General features: G+C 46.4%; 1 protein-coding gene across 1 annotated transcript; it reads left to right on the forward strand.

Moving 5' to 3' along the window:
• The first annotated feature begins 8,270 nt into the window (after window positions 1-8,270).
• Window positions 8,271-18,957, forward strand: Nptx2 (neuronal pentraxin 2). The gene is made up of 5 exons (XM_051205486.1): window positions 8,271-8,799; window positions 10,422-10,638; window positions 15,510-15,754; window positions 17,625-17,804; window positions 18,431-18,957. The coding sequence occupies exons 1-5, from the start codon at window positions 8,371-8,373 to the stop codon at window positions 18,656-18,658; spliced, it is 1,299 nt and encodes a 432-aa protein (XP_051061443.1). The 5' UTR covers window positions 8,271-8,370; the 3' UTR covers window positions 18,659-18,957.
• Window positions 18,958-19,541: the final 584 nt, after the last annotated feature.

The raw sequence follows: 19,541 nt of genomic DNA on the forward strand, positions 1-19,541 counted from the left end.
GATCTGACACCCTCACACAGACATGTAGGCAGGCAAAACACCAACACATATAAAATAAAGTAGATAATTTTTAAAAGTATTAGAAGAGAGTACATGATAATGAGAGTACATGGGGACAAACCTGGGAGGATTTGGAAAGGGGAAGAGGAGTCGGATATGATCAAAATACATTCATTTTATGCATTATAAAATTCTGAGGAATAAATTTTAAAATATTATATTCAAAGTAAAATAAGATGACCTGTTCTAATGTGGTTTTTTTGTTTTTTGTTTTTGTTTTCAGCTCAAAGGCCAAGGCTACATTGATCCTAATCTGTTGGTTTAAATTGTTTAATTTTTACTGGAGAACCTGTTTTGGATCAGACCCTCTCATTTCAAATATGCTTTGGGCTCAGAACCTCTGAAAGTACAGGGAGAGATGTCTGTTCTTTTGCATTTTCACCTTAACCCCCACTGAGGGCTAAAGTAAAGAGCCTGCAGGTTTTGCGATGCTAGCCCCTGCATCCCTATTAGCAGGGGTCTCCCATCCTAGTGCACAGATGGAGAAATGTCAGAAACAATGAAGTCCACAAACATTTAGGAGACAAATTCCCATTATCCCTAGCTCATCTAAAAATGGAATATTATTACTATTCAGTTTGTCTATTCTTACAGTCATTTGGTCAAAACAATGACCTTATTTCTGTTGCAGATGATAGGTGAGTGATACCTACTAGAAATGAGATAAATTTATCTTGAGGTATCCTTGGAAACAGCAACTGGATTTGGAAGAGAAGTCTGTAAGTCGGAGACTACTAACTACATATCTTGTTTTTCCCCAGTGGGTGTAACTGTCCCCTCTTTTGCTTTCTCCTCCAAATACCCCTTATGTTATATCTTTTCCTTACTGTTCAAAGTAACTCAGGAAATGTCTTACGGGGGGGAATTACTTCTTTTGAGTCAGGGTTTTAGTGGACTCAGTTCATGGGTGATTGGCTCCATGTGCTTGGACAGAACAGGAAAGTAATGGGAGCATGAGGAGGAATTGCCTATTCCCTATTCGCTTTGTGGTGAGCAGGAACCAGAAAGCACAGAAAGGGACAGGACAAAACTTTCAAAGCAACACCCCCAGTGCTCCACTTAAAGCATGGCCCTACCTCCTCAAATTTCCAGAACACCCCAAAATGGCTCCACTAAGTTAGGGATGAAGTGCTTGACACAGGAGCGGGAACAGGGGATGCATTTTATATTCAAACCACAACTTCATTGTCTTTTTCAAGGGCCAATCCTAACTTCTCTATTAAAATGTAAGCTCCATGAGAACAGTGAATTATTCTCTATAGTCACAGAACAGATTACATGCTAAACCCTTCATTTCTTTCTTACAGCACTACCATAGTTGTGAACAATGGCATCCAACAGATATTGATGAAAAGACAGAAGAATGACATCTGTCATTCCCAGGTGGGGCTATGAGGAGCTCGTGGTCCAGTAGAAACAATAACAAGGCAGAGGCCTGAATGATACGACACTGTCAGGTAAAGCATTATCCTTTATTATAGCCAAAGAAAGTCAAGTCAATGTGAACTTTAAATTTATTGTATTAATAATAATGTGTGCATGCATGTTTCTCTGTGTATATGTGCACATGTGGGTGCCAATGGAGATCAGGAAGAGGCATTGAATTCTCTTGAGCTAGAGTTACAGCTGGTTGTGAGGCCAACATGGGCTCTGGAATCTGAACTTGGGTCCTTTGGAGGGGTAGCATACACTCTTAACAGCTCAGCCATCTTCTCGAGCCCCAAGGTGAATTATTTGGAAGAAATAAAATGTAAAGCAGAGCCATGAAAGACCAATAGGTTTTGTGGATCTAGAAATGAAGGGAAGTGCGTGGGTTGGGTATAGAAAACATCTGTTTGTTTGATTTTGATTAAAGGGTAGGTCAAGGGATGTAACAGAAAACAGAGTTAACAGGAAGGTTGGGAGTGAATGAAGGAGATCAAGAGGTTGGCAGATGTATATAGGGAATTGATGGTGGTATCTGAGAATAAGAGTAAAATACTCCAGTGGGGATGCTGAGTTAGAAAACATGGTTGTGAGGCAACAGCATAGTTTAGAACAAAACTAGTGGAGTTGAAGCAGTACCAATGGAGTTGACATACAGAAGAATTAGGACTCTGAAATGGACTAGGATTTGAAAATATTAAGAGAGGTGGAGGAGATTCAGAACCAAATGGAAAGCATTTGCAGAAACTGGAGATGCAGATAGCAGAGACACAAAACACAGGACAAACATCCGAGGAATAGATAAGGGCACAATGAATTTAATTGGGGACACACTGGGTTAGAGATTCAGGTACTGAAAACTTGAGATGGCCAACATACACTTTGTTAATTATATCCTGGGGCCTACTGAAGATCAGTATCAGTAAAGATAATTAAAAGCATAAAATTGTAAAGGTAGAGTATAGTGAGAGAAATGAGAATGTAATGGGCCACTAAACTATGGGCATTGGGCATGTGTATTGAAGAGGAAGGAAGGAAAGGAGGGAAAGGAGCAGGGAGGGGGAGGAGGAAGGCTAAAAAAATGAAGAAACCAATAATGGAAAGTTTGTAAAAAAAAAAAATGTGTGTGTGTGTGTGTGTGTGTGTGTGTGTGTGTGTGTGTGCAGCATATATTTGGAGGTCAGAGAACAACTTTTAGGAGTTCATTTTCTTCTACCATGTGGGTCCCAGGGACCAAACTCAGGTGGTTCAAGGTTGGCAGCGAGTGCCTTGCCATTTAGTCTCTCCCCAGCTCCCACAATGGGAAGTTTTAATACAAACTAAACTTAATCAACAATATTGAATGCTTCAGTGAGTTCTAGAATTATAGTAAAGGGGCCATTTACTTGTGTTTAATTAAGTTGTTCTCCAAGAGAAGACAAGAATTTCCAGGGTTAATGAATAAGTTAAGAGGTAGAACAAAGAAAAGAGACCTTTATTGAAGATCAAAGGCCTGAATTTAACCAAGACTCTGCTGTTGAGTTGCTATGTCACATTCTAATCTCCCTTAAACTCTTTTCTAGTCTTCAAATTTCTACAGAATTGCTTCCAGCTTGGAGTTTCAAATGTTCATACAAGCAGGAGAGACAGTTCAGTAGTTAAGAGCACTTATTGCTCTCAAAAAGGACCGAGGTTTGGTTCTCAGCACCCATGGGACAGCTTAAAACTGCCTATAACTAGCTGGGGGGTGGCACACGCCTTTAATTCCAGCACTTGGGAGGCAGAAGCAGGCAGATCTCTGTGAATTCAAAGCCAGCCTGGTTTACAGAGTGAGTTCTAGGACAGACTCCTACTCTACATAGGGAAACCTTGTCTCAAAAAACAAAGCAAAACTGCCTGTAACTACAGTTCCCTTTTCTGACCTGGGATCCTTCATGCAATTGGTGCACACACATACATTCAGGCACACTCATATATGCATAAAAAAACATAAATCTTTAAAACTCCAGTGTTCAAGCTGTCTGTGTGTCTAAATGATAGGAGATATTGAGCTTAAATCTTTGTTACAATTAGGTCAATTTTGGTGTGTGTGTGTGTGTGTGTGTGTGTGCGTGCACTTGTGTGAGTGTAGCACATGAGTGAAAGTCAGAGGTCAATCCCAGGTGTTGGTCCTTACCTTCCACCTCGTTTGAGGCAGTGTTCCTTTACTGCTTACTGCTTCGCATGCCAGGGTAGCTCCCAGAGATTCTCCTGTCTCCACCATCCACCTTCCTGTAGGCACCCTACTTTAGGTTCTGGGGATTTGAACTCAGATCCCCACATTTGCATGTTCAGCAGTTCCTCACCTCCAAGCCTTCTCCCCAGTTCCAATTTTGTAAGTTTTAAACTGGCATATAAAAGAAGTATTATCCTCAGTGTTTCTAAATATAGAGAAATCGAGAAATAGAGAAATGCTCTTCAATCTCAAAGCAAACCAACTTCAAGGGGTCTGTGTGTGTGTGTGTGTGTGTGTGTGTGTGTGTGTGTGTGCGCGCGCGCGCGCGCTAGGGGTGAAGCTCAGGGCTTTCTATTAGGCTCTGCCAACTGAGTTTCATCATCCCCATCGAGCTCGCTGTCCAGATCCCATTCCCTTTAGGAACCAACCTAAGCTGTTATTCCTGGTTTACTAGTGGTTTATTCTATTGCTAGAAGTCAGAAGGTGCCATCGAGCCTTCACTTGTTTGTTGAAATCAATGGAGTTATATTTTCCCAAACCATGGCTGTCTCTCCACTTGTAACACACCCCTGCGCAGGAACATTTTCTAAAAGTCACTGTTTCCTATCACATGCTCCAAAATTAAACCCGAGATACAGCTTCAGGAAGAAACCAGATGCACCAAGGAAAGAAGAACATTTTTGCTTTATCAGAGGGGCAGGCCTCTCTTAGATTCCACAGCAATTTAAATTCATTTGCTGAAATGTTAAGTACAACAAATCTTTTAGATGGGTTCCTTTACAGAGATGCCAAGTTAGCATAGATGCAAAATAGTTCACTTGATTAAATCTCAGTAATACCATGATTTGTATTAAACACACACACACCTTTTACTTGCTGAAATCTGTACATTTTTCTGGAATTCTTAGTTCTTGTCATCTCTCAGAGGAAGATGGCTTGTGCTGCCCCAGACTTTTCCTGTATTTAGTCTAAAGGATATTGAACAGAATAAGGAGAAATTTTAATTTTGTTTTTAATAGGACTTATATAATTCAGGTCTGGCTTCAGTGAAGAAAAATACATTAGCATTTATTGTGAGCTTGCTATATGCTAAACGTGTCTGGAAACACTGTCTCACTCAAGCTGAGAAACAATGCTTGCTCATAAATTTACTTTTAATTTTATAAATGAGAAAACTAAGGTCCAGGGAGGTTAAGCTACACTCTCAAGTTATAAAACTAGAATTGAAACAAAAGCTGCCTGACTCCAGACCAAAGCTCTTTTCACTTTACCAGGCAGTTTGAGCTAGTGCAAAACACACTCATAAGAAGGTATTAGCATTTTTTGTATAAAAGTAGATTAATCAGGATCCTCTGACACCTCCAGCACCGAATCCTATATGTGAGTGTGTGCGCACACACACACACTGTCTCTCTCTCCATTCTGAATTCCCCTGACTGAAACTCAGCACCGAGGACAGTTCCTGAGTCATGTTTGCAGGAAGCTGTCCTTGAATTCTGTGCTATTGAGCTCACACCCCCATTCTTGACTTCCCAAGTGGCTCTGAGAAAGAGAAGGAAATTCAGGGGGGGGGGAAAAACTGTATAAGATGGGTTCCTCTGGCACCATGGTGGAAATTAGTACATTTCCCAGAAGACCAAGATAAAAATGCAAGTGAGAAGAACCAAGAGCCAAACAGATGGGACAATAAAATGGGGGTCGAATGAGCTCATCAGGATTCCCAGCACATGGGTTAAATCCATCCTGGGCTCTCTGGGCTGACCTGGGACCAGCAGACAGTGAATGAGTGGGTGGCTACTATGTTGCAGCATCAGTTACACTAAAAGAATAGGTGGCGGTGATTCACTGCTGCAGATCTGCACGACTTTCTCAAGTAGCAGAAAATCTGTGGGCCCCTGGGCTCTGTCACTTGCACAGCCATGCTCATGGGTAGCATGAGTCATGTATGCAGGATCTGTCAGGTAGACAGTTTCTGTGCTGTCAGGAGGAAATCAAGGCAGAGCTCCCATGATGTCGGGAATAGGTCACAATCACAGCCACAGGATCTCCTCTGCATGAAAGTCTGCCTGCTGTTTACACATCCAGCCCGTCCTTCCATATGCAGACTGGACTACAGACAGAACACAGCACATACAGGAGGAAACCAATGTTTTGTAATGTTTATCACAGGGAAGCATGATAGCATTTTTTCCTAAACTACCAAACTCTTGAATAAAGTCAGGAGAGCCATAAAGAATTGATGTTAATTGCCTCATCTCCCCTACAAGGTCCAAAGAGAAGAAAATGGCTTGCTCCAAACCACTTAGCTAGTAACAGTTGGCATTGGGACTAGAACGCCTCATTCCTAAACCAGCAGATTTTTCCACTGTACCAGGAAAACAAAATAAAACCCCAAATAGCATAGGTCCTCTAATTTTACTGTCTCCAGAGAAAAATAACATCCTTAATGCCTAGGTCTTTCCATCTGGGGTTTGGCAACTTCACTGATCACTTCTCTTATTGGAAACTCTTATAAGGAATTTAAGAGCCGTTATTTTGGGGATATGTGCTATTTTTATGTCTTTTTGTACATTGCCTTCTTTGGCCAGAAGGAAATTAGAATTCTGGAAATACACTTGATTTAATTATTAAAAGGACAAGCCTTGGCTTCAAGTAGTTGCAAATATGAATTATTAGTTCATGTCATGAAAGGACTGGAGAGTTAAATAGGAACAATAATAATCTATTGTCATACCCAATTAAGATCTCCCCTGGCCTATGAGTAAAAGAACATCAATTCTGTGAGTGGAAACTTCAAGCAGCATGTTTATGTTTGGATACTTCTGAATATGCCTGGACACAGTACATTACAGTATCATCTAAAGTGTACTATTCTGGAAAGTGCTTTGAGATCCTGTTGCCTTCACTATTGCAATCTTTGTCTATGTGGGTTTATTTGAACTTTTGAATTTCCAAGTAGCCAAAGAAAGAAAGTCTAGGAAGAAATCATAGACCCAAGGTCAAATTAACAAGGAGTAACTTCTTGTCGAGGGCAGACCAACACAGATATCAGTCCTCTCTTCACCACCCTGCCCCACTTCCAATCTACCCACTGATGAATATTCTTACCTGAAACATCATTGCTTCCCTTGTCCTCTGCTCTGGATCCTGTGTAAACTGGATTTCCTGCCTGTAGTTTTTAATCCTTGAAGAGATTTTTCATGAATAGAACTTTTGTTATAATTTAGCAACATTGTCCTTGAAAACCCCATAACTATTTACATAACAGAAGCTATTGTTTGAAGTGCAAAACAGGTCAGAATTTGGTTTCTAGAGATTAATCACTGCAGTCTATTTTATATTATCATAATAATTTCATTTATTTTGATACAATTTGTTTTCAGAATCAACCTCAGCCTCCGTACACAAGTGACAAACCCATTTGTTTCTGGTAGAATGGATAATGTGATTAATGACCTTGCAACAGGGTTTCTTTAAAAAGAGGGGGGGAAAGATTTTCATTTTTAATTCGCAGTAAACCAATCCACTCTGTAGCTGTGGATCAGAACTGCTCTGAACTTGTAAGCCATGAGTAAGATTTAAAATACCCGCCCCAGTTTTCTTGGGGAGGAGGGAGAGGGGATTTCTGAGTATTAATATTAGGCTCTCTGGAAGAATCTGATGATACAGGTTCCAGGTGTAAAGTGGATTTGTTAGACTCTCCCATTTGCAAGAATAGGGCACCATTTTACATCATGGCCCCATCATATTGACTCTGGTTGGATGTTCTCATCAAACTGAGGTCATGCTAAATAAATAAGATCATGCCTAGAGGTGTCCTGTTGACCTGTGTTAGCGTCCCCTCCTTCCTTGCACCATCCTGGACCCATTCCTGCCACCACCACCACCACCACCCCAGGCTGGTCTGAGGTTTTGTTTTGTTTGTTTGTTTGTTTGTTTTTTCTTGCATTCTCTGGGGTTGGGCCTGGAACTTGGAGACACCTCCAGACTGTCTCTGCCAGCAACCGATGCACACGCAGCTCCTTCCCGCGCCCAGAATGAAGAAACCTACACGGGCCTCGGGGGTGGGGGTGGGGACAGCGTGGAACACCCGGGTTTGAGTTCAACCAGGGAAAATCCCCTTGGCAAGTGGAATCACACCTTGGTCAGGATTTCTCAGGCGGCGCCGGAAGCCGGTGCCATCACGATTCATCGTGGGCGTGAGGGTGTCCCCCGGGTTTCTCTGCCTGCGAGCCCCGCGAGGGACTCCTGAGAGAGATCCGCCAACGCTTCCTATGACCATTATGAACTCCAGTTTTCCTTTTCCAAGCAGCTTTGGGGACCCCGCATCTGCGCCTCATGAACACAGCCCACGCTAGAACCCGGGCGCCTGGCCCGCTTAGAGATGCGCCCCCGCCCCGCCCTCCGCGTGACGCGCACGCAAGCAGACCAACCAGAGAAAGCAACTCGAGCCCCACGCACAGGTGGCCACGCCCTCCAAGCTTAAGAAAGGGCGCGCGGGCAGAGCCCGGGCCAGAACGGGGCTCCAAGGGAAGAGTGGCCTTCTGCGACGGCAGGCGGCGCTTGTGCTGTGAGTTCGGCTCTTCTAGCGGTTCCTTCGAGCGCTGGGCTCGGACAGACGTAGCCGGCCGCGAAGGCGCCCAGACGGCAATCCAGAGACTCATGCTGAAGTGAGCGCTCGGGTCAGCGAGATGCTGGCGCTGCTGACGGCCGGCGTGGCGCTCGCCGTGGCCGCGGGAGGAGCCCAGGACAGTCCGATACCTGGCAGTCGCTTCGTGTGCACCGCGTTGCCCCCCGAAGCGGCGCGCGCCGGCTGCCCGTTGCCCGCGATGCCCATGCAGGGCGGCACGATGAGCCCCGAGGAGGAGTTACGTGCCGCTGTGCTCCAGCTGCGAGAGACCGTCCTGCAGCAGAAGGAGACCCTGAATGCCCAGCGCGAGGCCATCCGAGAGCTCACCGGCAAGCTGGCCCGCTGTGAGGGGCTGGCAGGCGGCAAGGCGCGCGGCGCGGGGGCCACGGGCAAGGACACCATGGGCGACTTGCCGCGGGACCCGGGCCACGTCGTGGAACAGCTTAGCCGCTCGCTGCAGACCCTCAAGGACCGCTTGGAGAACCTCGAGGTAGCTGCGTGTGAGGGCATCTAGGGGGTGGTGGCCCCAGAACCGTAGGACAGAAATTGCGTGGAGGGGGGTACGTGCGCGCCCATCCATGGGGAGAGCTGAAATCCCAGGTACAAGCCTCGCTTTCTCTCTGAACCTTACTGGAGTGGCCTCCCTTCTCCCTGCCCTCCTCTGTCCCCTTGTCAGATGGGAAAGGTGAAATCCCCACCCCCACCTCCATCCTGTCGCACACGCTGGGACTTACCGATTAGTCTTACCCTGAACTTAGTGAGGTTTTTGGTTATTGAACCCAGACAGTCTAGCCTGGAGGGCAATACTCGGTGACCCTGACAGCCTGTTTCCTCTCCTTGTAAATCTCAGCGATCGGAAGCGGTACATGCTCCTGCTGGCTGTGCCCAGTGCTGAGAGCCTGTCTCCAGAGGTCAGCTGCCCCTGGGCATCTGGTGTTTTCTTTGACAAACTGGGTCGGAGTGTGGGAGGACTGGGTTTGACTGATCTGCGGAAGAGTGGAGGGGGGAAGCTAGAGACCTCCAAGTGCGAACAAGCCCCTTAGTAACCTCAAAGACACCTTTATTCATCTTCACCGAGTCATAACTTTTTTTTTTTAAGGTGCCCTTTGCCATGACTTTAGGAGAACCGACTTCATCCCCCTGTCTTCTCCCGTGTACAGTTTGGAACTTGGGGGGGGTGGGATGGGATAGGGTGGGAATCTTCAATTAATTTTCATCTTCCCACCTTGTTTAAGAAGTGTGGACATTTCTGTTAACAGCATTTATCAAAATACCTATTAGCAAAAACTGATGTTTAAATTACAGGTGTTAATTATTGCTAACTTATTGGAGGGTTTCTTTTGGCTTAATGGCTACATACAGTATCCCCAGCATCTGCACATCCCATGAGTCATTAGGATTACTAAGAGCTAACACTTCTTGAGTTCTAAATGTGGCTCAGGCATATTATTTAATTTTTACCCTTGTACTAGAGAATAGCACGAGGCAGGTCCTGTTTTCTACAATTTGTAATCTGGAGCATTGGGACACAGAGGTACAAGAGCTTCCCAAGGGCTGGTGGATGAGGGTGGCAGACTGCCTCTGAGCGAGCATGATGGCATTGGAGTAAGAGAAATAGGAAGTGAGGATTTGGGTACAACCCTAAAAACAACGCTTTCTGGAGGTTAGAATAGTAATGTCTTGTGCCTGTCATTTCCCAGGGATATCTCTGAGCACCTGACCCTGTACCATTTTGGAATTTGGGAATGGTGTTTATTTCTAGACAAAAGTTCACTGTACCATTGATTATTTGCTTGAAAAAAAAAAAAAAAAAACCTTGCCTGTATTTTTGGGCTTTCTATGACATAGAACTATAGATGTTAACTAAAGCAGCTTTTCAAGAGAAGAGAGTGAGATTCACAAGTTTCAAACATTGCAGCTAAGTAGTTTTTGTCTGACTTTGAAAGGCTTTCCCTACCAAAAGAAAGTATCAGAAAAAATGTTCTTTTTTGAGCCGCTGGCACCATTTAATGCTGCGTTGGAAGCCTCTCGCTGTGTGGTTGGGTCATTGGAGCCTCGTGCCACAGTTTCTATTCAGCTGGCCTGAATATGTCCCCCTCCACCCTTTCAAAGCTACAGCTCCGCACAAATGCATCTAACGCGGGGCTGCCAAGCGACTTTCGAGAGGTGCTCCAGCGGAGGCTCGGGGAGCTGGAGAGGCAGTTGCTGCGCAAGGTGGCCGAGCTGGAGGATGAGAAGTCCCTGCTCCACAATGAGACATCAGCTCACCGACAGAAGACAGAGAGTACACTGAACGCGCTGCTGCAGAGGGTGACTGAGCTGGAGCGAGGTACGTGCTGGGTGCCTGATGCTCTGCCCGAGAGTGGCCTCCTTTTTACCACATTGGGCAGACCTAGGACTTCCATTTACTGGCAGCAATACAGCAGTGCCCGTGTCAACAGCATGAAGATGATCCTCAGATGTGTGTGTAAATGACACGGGTGATTGACAGTGGTCATACAGATTAGCCCCAAACCCTACCAGTTACCCTGGGAAAACAAAGGAACTCAGGACCAGCTTGGATCAACAGCCTGACCCCTGACCTCCTGCTAGATGGGCAGTTCAGTCTCTTTTTTTAAATAGTCATTACAGCAGACTCTGTTTATTTTTCACATCCTGTGCTGTGGTGGGTAAGATTCTCCTACCAGAGATGGAAGGAGAGGAGAGATAAAGGGTCCTAGATGCTTCAGTTGGTGGTCTCAACCACCCCTCCAACTCTCTGGGTGGCCTGTGACATTTTAGGATTAATGACAGAGGGTATAGAATTATATTCTCAGATGCACTAAGCTAACAAAGACACTTTCAATTTTATGATTGATATGAGACCATCCAATAGAAAATGTCCAGTGACTTGTAATGAAAAGAAAGGTCAGGTACAGTAGGGTATGGGCTAATGGGATATTATTTCATTAGGAGTCCCAGGTTTCCCATGACCCCTTCCTATTTTCTATTATTTCCCTTGTCTTTCTAATAAAAGAATGAGGAGTGTGGCTTACCTATTTGACTTCTATTCTGTTTAGGTTTTTTGTTTGTGTGTTTTGTTTTGTTTTCTTGAAAGAGCATCTTGTTATGTAGCCTAAACTGGCCTTTGGCTTGCCATCCTTCTAGGTCAGCCTCCCAAATGTTGGGTCTACAGGCTTGACATAGATTCTTGAGTTTTCAAAACAGTCTCTTCTGTCTTACTTCTGCTGCTAGGTGACATTGGGAGACCCACTAGGTCTCAGAGCCTTTGTCAGAGGCAAAGCAACTCCCTGTGGTGCCTTTTTTGACTGACAAGAGGGAGGACAACGTCTATCCCACAGCCATAGCAGATCCTTGGGACACACGGAGCCATGGAGTGAACACAGTAATAAGTAACCAAAGGAGGACTTGGTAGCTGTGTGTTTCACTTGGCACAGTGGCCAGCTGGCCAGCAAGGGGACAAGTCAGTAGAATTCTGAGATAGAGAATGGAATTAGTGCCAGGCAGTGTACCCATTTCACAGATAAGGAAATGTTCATTTCCCAGGCAGACAAATACCCTTTATGGATACTAGTCAAAGAAGCCTGAGACACATGTCCCAGGAACATAAACCTGAGTCTCTTCATTCTCTGTTCCTGGACTCCAGAGCACTGGAAAAGTTACTTGGGAGCTGCCACTTAATAATTCTCCCACATGTTCTCAGCCTGCCTGTTCACAGCCACCAGGAACAGTCAGGGTTCAGGATCAGCTGCCCCATAGTTCTCACTGAAAGTTCACAGCTGAGTGAGGCCATGGGATGCTGAGCCCTATAAGAGCCAAGCCTCTTATATGACATGGTTCAGAGGAGCCACTAAGCTTCTTCAAACTCTCTCTCTCTCTCTCTCTCTCTGTATACATAAATATGTCTGTGTGTATATGTGTGGATGTATATTTATACATATGGGTACCTATATGTATATATAATTATTTTATGTGTATGGGTTTTTCATATATATATATATATATGTATGTATGTATGTATGTATGTATGTATGTACCTGGTGCCCATGGAGTCTAAACAAGGGTGTTGGATCCCCTGGAACTGGAGTTACAGATGACTGGGAACCACCCTGTGGGTTCTGGGAGATGAGCCTGGGTCTTCTACAAGACCAATAAGTGTTCTTAATTACCATCTCCAGTCCCAGACTTCCCTTTGACTCCCCCATCACAGGAATGCTAGACTTTTTCCTTGTGTCCCACCTACTCAGTTCTGGAATGAGTTGCAAAGGAAAATGACCATCTGGTAAGCCATTTGTTTCTGGATACTTCTGAATGTGTGCTCATTCTGTTCTGTGTCCACTGTACAGGGTATGGAAATGCCCATCCCCCAAAGTTCACTAAGAGTGGGAACTCCACCAGGTTCCTTAGATGCATCCAGCAGAGCCCAATAGAGGCAGGCCTCCACCGTGTGACCAGGCTTTGGGGAGTCTCTGTCCGGTGGTCCTTCATTCTTCATCAGTTGTAAGCTGGATGCTTACCTGTGGGTTCTGTATCTTCTATTAGCTCTGCAACAGGTATCCATGGCAGATATGGGTGAGGTGATGATGATGCTTCCAATCTCTGCAGATCCGAGAAGGTTGGTAGTGATCCCAGAGAAGAAATAGGCTTTTACCCCTGCTGAGCAGGAAATTCTCTAGAGTCCAGCAGGTAGCCACTGACTCCACCCAGCACCTGTGTTCCCAGGATGCCCACTTCTCTTGGTTGCAAGACCTGTTCATTTGCAAAGGTCTCAGGGTCCAGGTCAGCTGGCCAGGTGCAGCTGGCTGGGTATTGAAATCAGCATTGGCACCAAGACCAGAGCCTCCTCCCTTTAAGCCCCAGGCTGCCTGCCCCCCTCCTTAGGCTTGTCCACCACCTACAGTTTCTGATTTATTGGTCAAGCCTTTTAATTCCTTAATTGGTTCTAACTAAGTTTCATCTGAACCTCCAAGCTGTTTTTATTCAAATAAAGGGTACCGGTTTTCAGGCTAAAGCCCCCTTCTCTGCCTCTCAGTTCTCCCAGCTCTAATTAAACCTATCAGCTGTCACTGACCTAATGATATTTCAGACCCTGAATCTTATTAAATTGGCAAGCCTGCCCACCTGCAAGCATAGAAGTCATTTCTCCTTATTAGATAATGATGTCTTCATTAAGAACATGGCTATTTGCCACTTGAAGACTAAGCACTGGTTATATCAGTGGAAAGAGGGACTTTCTGGTTCTGTTGGCTTAGTAGCTGTGTGACCTTGGAAAAGTCATTTCTCTGAGCCTCAACACAACAGTACAATGTGCAAAATTGGAGAGAGTGTTGTCTTGTTCTCTCTCTCTCTCTCTCTCTCTCTCTCTCTCTCTCTCTCTCTCTCTCTCATTTTTCTTCAGCACAATGAGAGGCAAGTTGCTTTTACTATGGCTTGCTTCCTTGCGTACTTGAGATGACCAGGTCTTTCCGGCTCTAGACAGGCACTCAGCAGGTCTGCAGCCTGTTTTCAGGGAGGCCTATCATGGGAGGTCAGGATGAATCAGGAAGACTACACAGTCACAGGGGCATGAGAAAATACTAGCTGGAAAACCCAAAGACCAGAAAGGTGACCCTAGACTCTGAGCTGTGCTGGAGACCTTTTCAGATAAGGCCTGGGACTTTTCATTCCGGAAGGTCATGATGGAATAATGTCTGGCTGTCTTGTCTGGTCCTTTAGAGGTGCTTAAAAAGTGGTGTTGGTGAGTGAGGACTAGGGAGGCACCTTCACTAGCGGGATCTGACCCTTGTGTACAAGGAAAGCTTGCGGTATGGCCACTCACAGAATAAATTAGTTCCCTGCAAACTTTGGGTAACACAACTGTTTGAGCTTAAATCAAGACTATGCTGAAAGTTACATGCCATATAAGAATTTGTTTGCAAAGACTTCAGAAGTGCCTCATACATGTGGACAGTTTGAGATGGGGGGAGGGGAGGTCTCACCACTATCAGTAAGGTCTAGAAAGGCTAAAGGTGTTAGCCTGAGGGTGGGAGTACCTTTGCAAGTATCTGCCTCTCCTGGGTCCACATTTACAGTATATGGTCCAGCAACACAGTCCTGTCTTGAGAGGGAAAGGTCATGTCAGGGACAAAGGGTTTCCCATCAGGGACTGGAGCAAACAGTCACTTCTGAGTAAAACTGTAGTGTCAAGACACCTTCACTTGAGCAATGCTACTCATGTATGGTGACAAGTGATGCAGGCTTACTTGCTCACAAGTGTTTATCGAGTGCTCAGGTCCCCAGGAGACATTTCCTCCTCCAAGCCCAGTCCCTTGGGTTTCAAAGCCTGCCATTGTGGAAGAAGCCAGAGCAGCTGAGAGCTCACGGAAAGATGGGAGAAAACAAGACTCTGCTGAGGAAGACTTTCCTGGCTTACAGAACGAGAAATCAAATCCAGTTTCTCTCTAGACCCTTCCTCCAGTTTTTAACCATTGACTGAGACTAGAAAATAGCAATCAGAAAGGACTGAAGTTGTGCACTTTTGTTTCTGTTGTTGTTTACTCATAGATTTAAAGAAACCTCTTGCAGACTGTGGTGGTACATATCTGTAAACCCCAATACTTGCTAGGCTGAGGCAGAGTGATTGTGAGTTCAAAGCCAGCCCTGGCTGCAGGGTACATAGCAAGGCCTTTATACAAAGAAACAGGAATGAAGAGGCCTCTTTAAAAGAAACTTTTTTGTTATGTGTATGTACCTGGATATATGCATATATGCCATGTATGTACAGTGCCTGTGCAGGCAAGAAGAGAGGGTTAGAACCCCTGGAACTGGAGTTATAAATGGTTGTGAATTGTCATGTGACTACTGGGAGTTGAATGGGAGTTCTCTGGAAGGGCAGCAAGTGGGCTTAGCAGCTGATCTATCTCTCTAGCTCTTTTCCTAACAGGCCGGGTGTGGGGAAACAAACCCGCAGGCCTTCCCATGTCCTCAGCTGTCTCTAGCCACTGTCCTCCTAGAGATCACTGCTTCCCTGTCCCTTTTCCCTTCTACTGGCTTTGGTCTGCCGCCCCCAACCCCAGAATATAATCTTCCAGGAGACAAGGACTGTCCCTAGGGCTGCTGGATTTGGGCACTTTGACCAGAAGCTGAAATGTTCTAGGTCTGCCTGAGTGATGGGTCCTTGGGTCAGGCTAGCCTGCTATAGCCCCTTTTCCTTTTATCCAGGCAACAGTGCATTCAAGTCACCAGATGCATTCAAAGTGTCCCTTCCTCTCCGCACAAACTACCTGTATGGCAAGATCAAGAAGACATTGCCCGAGCTCTACGCCTTTACCATCTGCCTGTGGCTGCGATCCAGTGCCTCGCCAGGCATCGGCACACCATTCTCCTACGCTGTACCTGGGCAAGCCAATGAGATTGTACTGATAGAGTGGGGTAATAATCCCATTGAGCTGCTCATCAACGACAAGGTGAGGCCTGCTCGAACTTCACCCTGGTGTCCAAGGGTGTAGATGCTGGAAGAAGTCAGTCCTTGGCTGACTTAAGGTAACACACAGAGAAGTTCCCGGCTGGCCATAGTCTGTTCACCCATCAACTGGGGCTGTGGTGATTGTCCTCCTCAGCATGGAGGAGACTGTCCCACCCTAGAGGGCGGGCAGTGGGATGGGTGTGGCATAGTGTATTTGCAGCCCATGGAGACCTGAGCTCTGAGTCTGGCCAGGAAGCAGTTGAGGATCCAGGTGTTGAAGGAATGGAAGGGTAGGAAAGCAGGGCTCCACGTGCACAGGCAGCTCCTGCGGTCCTCCCTAGATGCTCTGGTTGAGGGTACCCACGTGAGAGCGTAGGCATACACTTCAAAGGGGTTATATTTATTGAGATAAATTTTACACATGGCAAAACTGACCTTTCCCCCCCCCATGTAAAACATTGATTTATGTGTTAATGTTTATTTCCCTAAGACAGTCTAGCCTGTAGTCTACTTCGATAAATTTTACAAGCTAGTTTTCTGCTGCTTCTAGTTTTAAACTTTAACCGTGTCTCTGATGACAAGGAATGTTGCAAAAAATACTCTAGTTCAACCAAGAATTATGATCACAAAATAATTCTTATCCATTCTACCGTGTTGCAGAATTACCAGTTGACTCTTAAACACAAAGTAGCTATAGAAAAACTGACCTTTTAAATGTACGCTTCAGTTTTAGCTGGCCTTGACAAATGCATACAGTTGTAGAGTCACACCACAGTAAAAATATGGAACAATCCCACTGCCACATTCCCTCATTCACCACTGCAGTCAACTCCTGCCCAGCCCTCTTCGGCCCTTGGCAATTGCTCTTCTCTTCTGCTCTGTAGCCTTGCCCCATTTCCATAGGCATTCAGGAGTATGGTCTCCTCCAAAGACTTGTTTGGAGCCTCTGGTCACTCAGCCACCTAGTTGGGCTCTACAGCATACTCTTTCAGCACTTGGGGAGCTACTGCAGATGACTGTGAAGTTAAAGCCAGCTTATGGCTCACAGCAAAACCCTGTCTCTCTTCTCCTAAAGTCAGATTCAACACAATAAAAAATGCCCTTCGTCTGGCATTTGAATGGCCTCCTCTGCTGTAGATGCCCCAAGCCAAGCCTCCATTTGGGGTGGGTGCAGAGGAGACCCCTGCCTGCCTGTCTTTACCAAACTGTCACTGGGTGGAGTTTGTTTACTTAGGGAGCATTGTAGAGAAGCTGAAAGTCTGTGGAGTGGAGTGAGCCTGCACAGCTTCTAGCAGAGACAACTTTCCTGAGCTAAGGATTTATTGTTCTAAATAACACTGTAGTGCCTAAGAGCCTTGTTTTCAGCTCCCTTTAGACCTCTTGTAAACATTCAATTCCTGTGAGGGAGACTTCAGGTTGCTAGGAGACCAACAGTAACAACAGGGCTATCACAGCCTTGTGCTAACAGGCTGCTGGGGCGTTCCAGTAGTTGAGTGTGGGGTCTGTATGTGCATACCCCTGTACTATACTAACACACATGCATGGAACCTCCTGCCCTTCCCTTGGCACTGGAGAGGCCTGGTACACACACAGGTCCCTGAGTGCTACTGGTCAGGTCTATACAGAGAGCACAGGCTAGCATGAATGGGTCAGTGTGTAGCCAGGCCCAGAACCAAGAATGTCCAGTGTCCTGAGGCTTCACCCAGTCTCCTGATTGTCACACAAGGCAGGGGAGGGGAGCCCAGCAGGAATCCTGGGTAGTGAAAAGAAGAGTATCTGTGGGGCTTCAGGTGAGATTTCCTTCCTTTCCCTGGGGTAGTGTATTGGGATTGGAACCTGGCAAGTCCTCACCTGTGTATTGATACCCACAGGTCGCACAGCTGCCCTTGTTTGTTAGTGATGGCAAGTGGCACCACATCTGCATCACCTGGACCACTCGAGATGGCATGTGGGAAGCATTCCAGGATGGGGAGAAACTCGGTACTGGGGAGAACCTGGCACCCTGGCATCCCATCAAGCCTGGAGGTGTGCTCATCCTGGGACAGGAGCAGGTGGGTACTCTCAGGGATGATGCAAAGGAGGCTATGCATCCCAACCACCCAGGATCCCCTTGTTCTTGTCTGACAGACCCCGCCACTGTCCTGAAAGCCAGCCCTGTGAGCAACCTCCCTGGCTGCACAGCCCAAGACTGACAAAGATACAGGGTAGACTGTGTCCAGCTGCCTTATAGGGTAAACACTATAGGAAGGCATCTCCAGCGTCCCTGGGAGTCCCTGCATTTTCACCTAGGGTACCTGCAGAGAGGTGGGTGGGACGAAAGGTGATCCAAGAGATTATCTAGGTGAGGGGCAGCAAAAAAGCCAGCTGGTCCTGGGCAGGGATGAGCTAGCTTAGTGACTGCTAAGTACTTTGAAGGCTTGCAGTCTTGTTTATGGCCTCCTTCCTCAGCTTCTCCACTGCTTCTGCCCTGAGAGGGCCACAGAGTCAGGCTTTAAGCTACTATCTTCCCCTTCTGCCTCAGTTGTCCCTGTAAAATGGGTGGTTTTCCCACACCTCAAATGCCATGGGGCTTCAGGACCTATAGAGTCCATGGTTCTCTCCATCTCACTTCCCTGGAAGTCAGGAGGCCAGTTCTGCTTGTGAACCTTCCCCCAAAGTGTCTGTTTCCATTTTCCAGGACACCGTAGGTGGCAGATTTGATGCCACACAGGCCTTTGTTGGAGAGCTTAGCCAGTTCAACATATGGGATCGTGTCCTCCGGGCACAGGAAATCATCAACATTGCCAACTGCTCCACGAACATGCCTGGAAATATCATCCCATGGGTGGACAACAATGTCGACGTGTTTGGAGGGGCTTCCAAGTGGCCTGTGGAGACCTGTGAGGAGCGTCTCCTGGATTTGTAGCTACCTTCTCCCCATCCAGGAGGCCATGATGTGGCTGTTCTAAGGAGTTCAGCTGAAACCTCTGGCCTGAACAGAAAAGAATCAGAGCCTATTCCTAGGAAGCCTTCAAGGCAGGCTGTGTGGCCACCCTTGTCTTAGGCTCATTTGTTCTTTCTCACAGTTTTGTCGTTTTCTGGGGGGGAGGGCGGGTAGTACCAGAATCCCTTGGGAAGAGTCCTGAGCCTTCCTTCTATTAAACTCTGTGAGCCCTTCCTCCAGCCCCCGTAAATGCTAGTGGAACCCAGTCCTACCTGTCCTTTTGGACCCTTGGTGTCCCATGTGTGCTTCCTGTTTGTCCCCTTTGATGGCTGTGTGGCCCTCCTACTGGGGTGGCCTGTGTCCCTTGTGTGTGTAGCACATCCCGGCTTTCCACTGAACACATTGCAAAGATGCTATCCCCATCTGCAAAAGGATCTCTCCCTCAGTGTCACGTGTGTGTGTGTGTGTGTGTGTGTGTGTGTGTGTGTTCTGGTCTTTCCCTCTGAGGGAATTGCAGCTGGTTGGGGGGGGGCAGCTACTCAGACAATCCTCACCATCCAGTCCCCAAAGCTGAGACCACCCATGGAGAAGGACCCCTACAGCTGTCCCCTCCCCTCTGCCTCCTCTCAGACCCACACTTCTAAGGCGCATCGCTGGGCTGGCTTTGAAAAGCTGATCTTCTCATCTGGTGCCAAAAGTTCATTTGCAGCTTCTACAACATTTGGTGTGGTTTGGGGATTCACTTTCTTTCCCACACACACAAAAAAACCGAACAGCTATTAGAAGCCTCCCATATTCTTTTGATGCTCAGCCCACTGTGAAGAGTGAGCTTGTTTTGTAAGCCACATTGGTTCCCTCGAGCATC

This window comes from Phodopus roborovskii, unplaced genomic scaffold, assembly GCF_943737965.1.
Source record: "Phodopus roborovskii unplaced genomic scaffold, PHOROB, whole genome shotgun sequence".
Classification (NCBI taxonomy): Eukaryota; Metazoa; Chordata; class Mammalia; order Rodentia; family Cricetidae; genus Phodopus; species Phodopus roborovskii.